The 10,008-nt window shown below is 49.5% G+C and overlaps 5 protein-coding genes across 5 annotated transcripts; 3 read left to right on the top strand and 2 right to left on the bottom strand.

Moving 5' to 3' along the window:
- Positions 1-207: 207 nt before the first annotated feature.
- VTN49DRAFT_1102 (uncharacterized protein) lies at positions 208-1,553 on the top strand (the record flags this gene model as incomplete). The annotated part of the gene is made up of 3 exons (XM_069408681.1): positions 208-375; positions 439-653; positions 734-1,553. 3 exons carry the CDS (start codon positions 208-210, stop codon positions 1,551-1,553), a joined length of 1,203 nt encoding a protein of 400 aa, XP_069270142.1.
- A 64-nt stretch (positions 1,554-1,617) lies between these two features.
- Positions 1,618-1,897, top strand: VTN49DRAFT_1101 (uncharacterized protein; the record flags this gene model as incomplete). Its single annotated transcript, XM_069408680.1, has 2 exons — positions 1,618-1,770; positions 1,829-1,897. 2 exons carry the CDS (start codon positions 1,618-1,620, stop codon positions 1,895-1,897), a joined length of 222 nt encoding a protein of 73 aa, XP_069270141.1.
- Positions 1,898-4,605: 2,708 nt separating this feature from the next.
- On the top strand, positions 4,606-5,852 carry VTN49DRAFT_1100 (uncharacterized protein; the record flags this gene model as incomplete). Its single annotated transcript, XM_069408679.1, has 3 exons — positions 4,606-4,813; positions 4,887-5,578; positions 5,643-5,852. The coding sequence occupies 3 exons, from the start codon at positions 4,606-4,608 to the stop codon at positions 5,850-5,852; spliced, it is 1,110 nt and encodes a 369-aa protein (XP_069270140.1).
- Positions 5,853-5,911: 59 nt separating this feature from the next.
- On the bottom strand, positions 5,912-8,273 carry VTN49DRAFT_1099 (uncharacterized protein; the record flags this gene model as incomplete). The annotated part of the gene is made up of 2 exons (XM_069408676.1): positions 5,912-7,558; positions 7,620-8,273. 2 exons carry the CDS (start codon positions 8,271-8,273, stop codon positions 5,912-5,914), a joined length of 2,301 nt encoding a protein of 766 aa, XP_069270139.1.
- A 425-nt stretch (positions 8,274-8,698) lies between these two features.
- On the bottom strand, positions 8,699-9,861 carry VTN49DRAFT_1098 (uncharacterized protein; the record flags this gene model as incomplete). Its single annotated transcript, XM_069408675.1, has 2 exons — positions 8,699-9,434; positions 9,500-9,861. The coding sequence occupies 2 exons, from the start codon at positions 9,859-9,861 to the stop codon at positions 8,699-8,701; spliced, it is 1,098 nt and encodes a 365-aa protein (XP_069270138.1).
- Between the last annotated feature and the right edge of the window lie 147 nt (positions 9,862-10,008).

Genomic DNA, 10,008 nt, shown 5'->3' with positions numbered 1-10,008 from the left:
GGAATTTCATCCTTAACCAAATACTGTCTTGACGATCGCCGGAATGATGTTGTATATCTGAGCACTCATCGCTGTCGGGATGGTGTACTGGGCAGGATTTAACGCCATTTTGGTCGACTTTGTTCTTGCTGATCTTCTGTAATCAAAATCCGGGGTCTTCTTCTCGCACCCTCAAGCAGCCTGAGGGTTGCCGACTGAACCGCCATCATGATCCTGGGTCGCTCTCGGCTCCTGAGCGTTCTTGCAAGCTTTGTGTTTATCGTGGTGCTGTTTGTCTTTTTCAGCTACAATAGTGAGCCGATTGGCCCATTATCAGCTAAACGACATGGGACCAGAAAGAGTCTGCTAGATGATGTCGCCAACTCCACGTTGGGAGTACGTCAAGGAGTGTCGAAACTGCGCGTGGACATGGAAAGCTGACGCGGGCTTGTTTTGCAGTTCGGAAAAATCTATACCATTAACCTACCATCTCGAACGGATCGCCGTGATGCGATGACCTTGATGGCCGCCGTGACCGGCCTGGAACTCGAGTTCATTCGTGGCCGAACGGGCGATGAAGTGAGCGAGAAAGCATTAACACCACCGGCGACGCACAGCGCGCAATTAAGTGGTAACGTCGGAAGTTGGCGGAGTCACCTAGATGCTCTTTCTGCGTATGGCTAGTTATTCCCTGGTGACGATTCCACTTCTCCGTCCAGATGAGTAGACTGACTCGTGGGGTGTTGACGTCAAGTGTCATTGAGAACAATCTCGAGTCGGCCTTGATTATCGAGGATGATATTGACTGGGATCTCAACATTACCCAGCAAATGATTGACTTTGCCGCAACCACGCGGGCACTGACCCAGCCATTGCATTTCTCGCCGTCCTCCTATGCGGATCCGTCGTTTGAGAACCCGATGGAATATGAAGGCCAACCGCCGGACCTTGATTTCGACAATTTGCCGCGTACCGTGACACCGAAACGCTCTCCATACGGCGATAATTGGGATGTGCTATGGCTTGGCCACTGCGGTACCGTGGCTCCAAATGTTGAGCTCAGCGACGAAACCTTACGGAGCCAGTCGCAAGCGCTCCCGCGAGGTCGGGTGCTGCACTACAATGACCAGACGGTACCGGCGCGCCACCACTTAGCCGTCTTCGAACAGGAGTTTGATCCTCGGCAAGTGTTCCCGGAGCACACGCGTGTTACGCATCATACCCTGGATCTCTTTTGCACTTTTGCGTACGCGGTCAGTCAGCGAGGTGCTCGCCGCATCCTTTACGAAGCAGGCATACGGAAATTCGACAAACCTTTTGACCTCATGCTACGTGAGATTTGCGTTGGCGTAAATGAACGTCCGAGGACCGCCACATGTCTTACGGTTGATCCGGGTCTTTTCCACACTTTCCGTGGCTTCAAAAAAAGTGCTCTCAGCGATATCATGGAAGCTCAGGGCGACGAGATGGAAAGAGCCTTTAGCCCGAACATTCGGTATAGCGTTCGATTGAATCTGCCGAATTTGCTGAGCGAAATGACGCCAGTGTACGACCAATATCCGGATAAAGAATGAGTTGATGCAACGTCAACAAGAATCCCAAGTGCGTACCAGAGTATGAAATTTGGCTTCATTGTATATGTTTGATCTTGATTTCGGTTTTCATTTTTGGAGTCCGGAGGGATTGTCAGAGGAGAAATCGTCTTGGGTCTACCATCTCAACTTGTTGACTGATGGTTTCATCCATGTCTCTTCGATTAATTCAGCGGAGAGGAGCGATGTTTTTTTCTTCGTTTAATGTCATGTAATGGAACGACGCAGGAGGAAATAGAGTCCACGCATGGAAATAGATACTGCATGAACACCGCCGCGTGTACGGTAGTCTGGCATATAGCCGACTGTCGAGCATCTGCACTTAATCAATCGGCTTTACACTGTCCGCAACGCAGTCCGTCAACTATGCAGGGTCGTACCACTATCTATCCTGGCACTGCCGGCACTGGCTAACCTCTGCACCAAAAAGCTGTCCTGAAAACATCAATAAGCTATGTCGGCATGCTTGCATCGGCCGGAAAGACTCGGTCTCTTAACGGCGACGATCCGTCTCTGGGTTAATTAAGCTGGTAATCAGTCGCTGGGGCCCTTGGTTCATCGTTCTGTTCTCGGCTTCAGGTGAGGTGCCGTTCCGACGTCGGAGGTGCTCATTTTGTCCAAGCCGTTTCTCTCCATCGAGGTGATGATTCATGATATTTCTAGCCTCGTTTCATGCTGCCCTCCTCCATCCACAAACAATATATCAACCGCTCCTTACTATCTTCGGGAGGTTGCCGCCGTCATAGTCTTCGTCAATTGCTGCTCATAGCTCCCAAACCACGCACAGCCAGTTTATCGAATCGGACTCAGTTCGACCACAGCTCAGCGGCAGCATTCTCAACACGCTTGCTCGCCACACCACTAGATTTCAGCGCTTAGTGTTCCCAACATCGAGACGATGGGCAGTATCTCCATTTCAGCTCTTTGCGAGCTGAGATACAGCCCATATAGGAGGAGGAGCCGCCCAGCCGAGAGAAAGTAACTTCTGTCAGCACCAACACAAGCCATATATCCCGATTGAGCCTGGGCTCCAATCCTAACTCATGAACATGAAATTCGCGAGCCGTAGCCTACCAGTATAAGAGTAGTATAGCTGAAGAAGAGAATCCCACGACAGATGTGAAGCATGGAGCTGTGGAAAGGAAATGCATGGACAAAAAAAAAAAAAAAAACTAAGGAAACAGCAAACTGGGTTCATTACAATGCTAGACATAACCTAGTATCCTATACTTTCGGGCCGAGGAACCACTTTCAACGGGCAGATCGGGATAATTGGCAGCACAGTCTCATTTCACATACCCTTGTCACTACATGCATTGACATGGGACCAGCAGCACTTCCGAAGGATGGGGCAAGCACGGTGTCTCGTGTGTTGCAAGTTCCGACATCCAAAATCATGCCCCAACTCTCAGGTAAAGCAGTACCTACTGGGTCTGTAGTAGGTGATGTTCCTAAGGAGACATCACTCTGTCTGTTCGATGCTTTGGCGCGAGATTCCCGCACAGAAATACTGAACTAAGTAAGTAACTACCTTTGTAAATGGCACTGTTGTTTCTTTGGATAAAACAAGCCGCTGCGCAAAGTCAGGCGAAAGTGTTGGCCGCCAATGGAGGAAGCTATAGTTAGCACGAAGTACGTCTTTTCTCGTATCTACCTACATCCTACATCCCCCCGCAATTGTTATCCTTTTTTTTTTTTTTTTTACCCAGATTGTTGCTTATGAGCCTATGAGGATAGTTGCTCTCCCCAAGGCTCTGACCTTTTTCTCGCCCCACAAACCCACAATAGTCCAATACAGGATACTGACAACGAACGATGCCAGATCTTCCAATTTAAGCTTATTTGTGGCTGCAGAGGATGGCAAAAGGTTGTTGCCCATCGCACGCAGTACAAATATAGGCCAGAAGGAGGGTCCGATTTAGGAGATTATGCAGCCTTCGTAAACGGCGGCTGCTTTTGCTGTGTGTTCCTGACCTCCGTCCTCTCAGTGCATTTCTAGTACAGTGAATGATATATCCTGCACCTTTGATGGCCTCTCGGGGTATTTTGTTGGTTTCGGAGAGTTTCATAAAGGAGGGTCTGGTTAGAGCTATGTGCACCCATGGACATAGTCCAGAAAGATCGGGCTGGGTAGTTGTGCCGGCAGACTTGGGCTTCTTTTCCAACTGGTGTGACTGCTCATTCCAGATTGGACCGTGAAGTGTCGTAATGAACCGTCTCGGCTTCAGTGGTGTCATCACTTGAAGGTCCTGAGTTATATTGCATGAGGTATCCTTGTACGGAGGACGGGGTACGAGCGGAAATTATGTTTTCGTTGGTAAGAAGGATGGGCACCTTGAAACCCTTGAAATTATTAAGGCCTGAATCCAGCTCCTACGAAGACAATAGCACCCCATGATCCCTAATAAAACCCTACGGAATCATTTTTCAATGTCTCTAGTCTCCCTTCGGTGCCATGCAATCAGTCTGCCACACGTGGTCTGACTACCTTCCAATGGACGTGGTACAATGTGCTGGCAAACAACATGAAACGTTTTGTCCCAGGCTCGCTGATCAGCACAGAGACTAGTGACCGTTAACGACGTAGTATTAGGGAATCGAAACAACGCCACATGTTTCGAGTACCGCCGCACAGGGATTCATAGTTGAACATGTGCCACGGCGAGAATTTACCACGATGAGAAGCACTTTGAACAAAAAACTGAGATGTGATTCGACATCTTGTGCTAGAGGAAACCAGGGCAAAATCGAACTATCATCCTCCGTATTCACCACCACGTTAGATGAGATATTGTAACGTCGTATGAAAGTTTAGTGGGGCCTCGAATACAGGTACAGGACATGAATTAGGACTGTAGATCCTGGGGATTGGGTGATGAACGGGTGAGCACTGTTGACACTGAATCCTATTGCTTTTGGTAACTTATAAAGTCTGCTCCTCTTGCGAATAACTTGCTCTTGACTTTCGTTCAGTCATTCATTCAAATTTCAGTCATTCGTTACTTGGGGATTTTATTGCGATTGGAATTGGAAGATGGCGTTCTCGAACATCTTTTCGCGGCCAGCTAGGCTGGTCTTGAGCGCGACGGTGTTCCTTAGTCTTGCTCAAGCTCATACCGTGATGACTACACTGTATGTCGACGGTGAAAATCAAGGAGATGGTGTCTGCATCCGGATGAACATGGATGGATACACAAGCAACTACTTTGTCAGTCCTGTAACGAGCAAGGACATCGCGTGTGGTAGGGCCCAATCCCCAGAAAATTGGATGAATACTTGGTCTTCATTGGCCGGGATGAACGCTGAACAATGTAGGCGTCGATGGCGAGAAAGGCGTGTCGCGGGTCTGCCCTGCCAAAACCTCCTCGGTCCTCACCTTCGAATTCCGCGAGGACGCAGACGACGTGAATTCGAGACCATTAGACGAGTCTCACAAGGGCCCCGCAGCCGTTTATATGAAAAAGGTCTCTTCAGCAACGGACAGCAACAACGCTGCTGGTGACGGATGGTTCAAGATTTGGGAGTCCGTCTATGACAGCGAAAATGACAAATGGGGTACCACCAAGATGATCGAGAATAACGGCCACATCTCCGTGCGGGTTCCCGAGGACATCGAGGGCGGTTACTACCTCGTCCGCACGGAGCTACTAGCCCTCCATGCGGCAACCGCCAACCCGCCCGATCCGCAATTCTACGTCGGCTGTGCACAGGTGTTCATCGAGTCCAATGTCACCAACCCAAGTCGCCCAGAGACTGTCTTCATTGGTGAAGGCACTTACACTCTTGACAACCCAGCCTTGACGTTCAATATCTATGACAAGCCTATGGCACTGCCCTATCCGCCTCTCGGGCCTCCGGTGTACAAGCCTAAATCAAATCCTGACACAACAGAAGGAAATTCTCAGGAGCAAACTGAGGGCCTCAAGCCTGAAGGCTGCATATTTGTCAACGGCAACTGGTGCGGTTTCGAGGTTCCTTCTTATAATAATGAGGAAGAATGCTGGGCTGTGAGTTTTCCCCTGCTGGTCGCCTCGAGGCACCGGCCGAAATCGTTGCTAACGCATCGAGAAGGCATCGGATGACTGCTGGAGACAAAGTGACAACTGCTGGGCTGAGACTCAGCCAACAGGATATGGCTATTGCACTGAATGGAGTAAAAAGTGCGAGGAGATCTCAGATAGTTGCAAGAATAGCCGATTCCCTGGGCCACCTAACGCTGGTCAAGATATCACACCAGAGTGGAAAAAGCTGGAAGAAGGGGGAACTGAAATCTTTTACTGACCGCTGATATAAGCTCTCAAAATAGATATCTGAATTAAGCGTCAATGTCCGTAAATTCCTCAAAGATCAACGGCCCAGTCAATTTGCCAATCAGTTTCCAGCACGCGCTCGATCTTACGCACAACCCGCTCGCCGAGGAGAGGCCCGAACTTAGCTCTGCGCCTCTGGGGCTCCATCTCCACAAAAGCAGATAATTTGCTCACTTCATTGTCTTCACTCGCCACTGCCAGAGCGACTCGTGCCGCAAAGGGGTTCATTCCCACTTGACGGAGGAACACTTCCCACAATGTCTCCTCCTCTTGTCCCTCTGGGAATATATTATCCACAGGCAATGGTAGGGAGATGCTCTCCCTGTAAGCAAGGGCGCTGATCCATTTGGCTGTATCTGATACAGCAACGAGAAGAGGTCTGATCTCACATGTCGAACCTAGCGCCATGCAGAACCCATTGAGCGAACATATAGCACTAAGAACCCGTGCATCAATGCTGTCGCCCGGGATTCGAACAAGAATATAAAGCTTCTCATAGCGAACTGAAATCTTGGAAATACGTTCTTGAATGGGTGATGTATATCCTCTGCTAAGTGACGGATGCCCAGGGAGATAAGTATGCGTTGTTTCCTGAGAAGTGATTAAGAGGACACCCGCTTGTGGGGACACAATAACGTCCGCTTCGTTTTCAGGTCCGGTGTGCGTTGCGGAAAGAGACGGTCTCTGGCTGCGCTGATATTCACGAAATATAAGCTGTGGGGTGGGGTTCATTCTTTCGAAGTGACGGACGAGGTCGAGATCCGACTGAAGTAAGGTTGAGGAAAGGACCAGTATCGAAGGAGACATAGAGCTTGGAATATCCGGAACGTGTGCATTAATCGAATTCTGAGGTATATATGGGACGGCTCTTTCCATTGACTCGTTTTGATCCTCAGGAGGCTCTGTCCGACTTTCAATCACGGGATGTGCGAAATACGGACTTGCGTTGTTCAGCTTCCGCTTAACAGTCCTTCCTCGAACTTGCATGAATGAGTCCAAGGTTCCCAGGACAGACGTGATCTCCTGCTCTCCTTGTCGGTTTTGCAGAGCGGTAACGTTGGATACTTTGGCGCCGTTCGTTAGTTCCTCCTCATAAGGTCTTCGAGACGCGAGACTCCCACGATCCGGCCACGTTTGTTCTGTCCAGCGTATGGAGGTGCCAACTATAGGAGGCTTGGAACGCACATCCCGACAATCTCTTGAACCATCAAACAAACTTTGTTTCCGTTTCAGAGGGACTGTAGGAAATTCTGCTGCGCTCGACTTTGTTACAAAATGTGGTGAAAATTCCTCAACGTTTCCACCAGCTTCCGGTTCACTGGCTGGGATGTCCTCTGGCTGCCGCAGGGCACTCGGATCACCATGCTGTAAGCCTGCAGATTTGTTTCCCGGGTCTGTTTTGCAGATCAGTGCTTCGATCCCGCTTCCTGGTTCCGACAATCTTCCGGACGGAATATTTTCATCTGGTATAGTTGACTCTACGACACGAGTGTTGGGCGGCAAGCTCATAGGTTTTGCCTGGTGCCGAGGTTCTGGATCGCATCCGAGAACCATATTTGTCGAATTGGGTGGCCGCAATTCAAACGAACTACCGCGCTGATATTGGACCAAAGAAGGTGAGAGAGATTCTCGCTCAATTTCAATGTACAAGGGCGAAATTGGTCGATAAGGACGCTTCTAATACAGGCATCAGCCACGTTCCGGCGTTGCATCAAACCTGCGAGTTCTATTCACTTACTATTGCAGTATCAACGAGCTCCTCCACTTCTCGTCTGCGCTGCTCCTCATTAGGTCTCAGAGTCTCCCGCAGCACAGCCATTGCATCCCTTGAGCAATCCAGTTTCTCATGCTGCAGGTCTTCATCAATCTCTTTTTCCAATCCAGCTAGACACTCCAGGGAAGCCAGTCCTTCATCTGTGTAATCGCAGTCGCCAGTTTTGCTCAGCGAGCGAATTGCATCGAAGATCATATTCTCCGTAGCTGGTCGCTCGGAGAACGTCGCCATGCTCTTCACCTCAGCAGATGTCAACAGCGGCATGTCAACCTTCAAGTCCTCCTTTCGTTGACGAGGATAATCTGGGAAGCTGGCACACCATTCCTCCTCACTCATCACTTTTTCACCGCGGGTGATCGAGGCCATCTCGCTGAGAATTGTTGATAAATATGCAGCAACATCCTTACTGACCTCCAATTTTTCGCTTCGGATTTTTGCGTTGATGTTCTCCATTGTGATAGAAGCAGAGATATTCACACCGTTGAGATCGTCATTTAACTCATTGCTGTCCGACTCGCGTAGTTGCTTGATGAGAGACAGGGGCGAGATGCTGCGGTGATCCACAGCGATGCCGCAGCGACGAGCATATTCAAGGACGGACTCGTCGTTTTCATCCATTTCGATGTCCGTGTGCTGTGGTTGTAAATGTCAGAATGGGAAATGTTGTCGCCTGCGCTTTGATACTGTTATGGCAGGGGCTAAAGACCATGACTAATGAGCATAGGATGGTCGCTGTTTGTAACTCAATGCTCTCATTGACGCCATGAATCTTTCCTAATTTAACAGTGATTTTATGAGTAAAGTTATGTTGATTGAAGAAAGTCTGACTTGCCTAGAAATACAAAACTACCTCTATCAAAGCCGAACCCGTTCGCCAGACCCATACAAAGATGCTCGTCTTATCAAAAACCATGTATATGTACTCTGAAATATCAGTCACAACCAAGTGGTCCCAAACAAGCAACCGTCCCGTATCTCTTGCCCAAACCCGTAAATATCGCAAAATATATTTCGGTGGTAGTAGTAGTCATCAAAATTCAATGTCAACCTTCCTGATTCTGAGACTCGAAGCTCTCAGCGTCCTGGGCGATGGCTGCATTCAATACGTCCATCGCTTCATGTATTTTATCGGCATTGTCTGATTCAGTCCGCAGTATATGGCGCAGGTACGCGAGAGCCTCACGCCGGGAAGCAGTCGGGGTACCCTCTGGCGCAAGGGCAATCGCCTCTTGCACTACATTCGCTGCATTTCGGGCCTCCCGAATGTCTTTCCAGAATGTCTTCGTACGGTTGGGGTACTCTGTTTCGTCCAGAGGTACCTCCCAGTACTGCTGGTTTGTCTCCAATTCACCAAGCCATTTCTCCATGTGCGGGGCCCGATCATCCTCCAACCCAGGGAAATGAACCAACATATCTCCCCTATTCCCTTCATAGGCATGATGGAATTCGTATGTGTTGATCCATGGTCGAGGCATGAATACTGTTTGATCAGCATAGATCGGACTCGCTGGTGGGCCGTCAGCACGTCTGAGAAGACGCGCCATTGCTTCCTGGTCGAAGGAATACCCGAGGTCCTCGTCGGGTCGGCACATTGGGTAAGCGATCGTTTCGGCCAAAAAGCTCACCGTCCATGGATGCACACGGAAAAATATGATGCCGGAGTTAAACCCATTTTGGTCTTTGGTACCTATCAGATGGATATCATCGAGGTCCGGCGGTGGAAGAAAAACCTCGAATGGAACGGCCGGGTTTACTATGAGCGAGTCCGCGTCTACCCATCTATTCAAGAAGGAAGTGTCCCAATTAGTGTTCAGTCGCGAAGTGCCAGCTCGGAAAGGACATACACCATCCATTCCACACTTTCCGATGGCGGTTTTGCCAGTTCCTGTACCACAAGAGACAGCATCCAAGCTGGCTTGTTCCAGTAACCCTTCAGAGCATCTCGCTGCAGTGTATACATTGGGTAACCCCATCTCTCTGCATGGCGTTTATGATTTTCCAGCGCCCGATCATAAAGCGGGTTATCCCCATACACCATGGACACCTTGGCAATGCGTGCTTTAGGTGTGACTTGATTCTCATCTTTCGAGTCGCTTGCGGTAACCGTCGGCCGCGCTTTCTCGCTTTTCGACGCACTTCGTGACCATAGGAAGAAGATCAAGAACGTCGCAAACAGGGAGAAAAAGAGGAGACGAGGACGTCTCATTGTGTTGACAAGGAAACGTTGGCGTCCAGGACGAATGGACCTTCAAATCGTCATGAGGTCATATTTCCCCGTCATAGGTCAAATGCGTCCCGGGTTGAGATATAAACGAAAGAAAAAGAACGAGAGGTTTTATCTTGTCGCGATCTA

Source organism: Thermomyces lanuginosus, assembly GCF_041956635.1.
Source record: "Thermomyces lanuginosus strain ATCC 200065 unplaced genomic scaffold VTN49scaffold_22, whole genome shotgun sequence".
Lineage (NCBI taxonomy): Eukaryota > Fungi > Ascomycota > Eurotiomycetes > Eurotiales > Trichocomaceae > Thermomyces > Thermomyces lanuginosus.
Note: the sequence above shows the minus strand (reverse complement) of the source record. Positions and strands in the feature narration are given on the sequence as shown.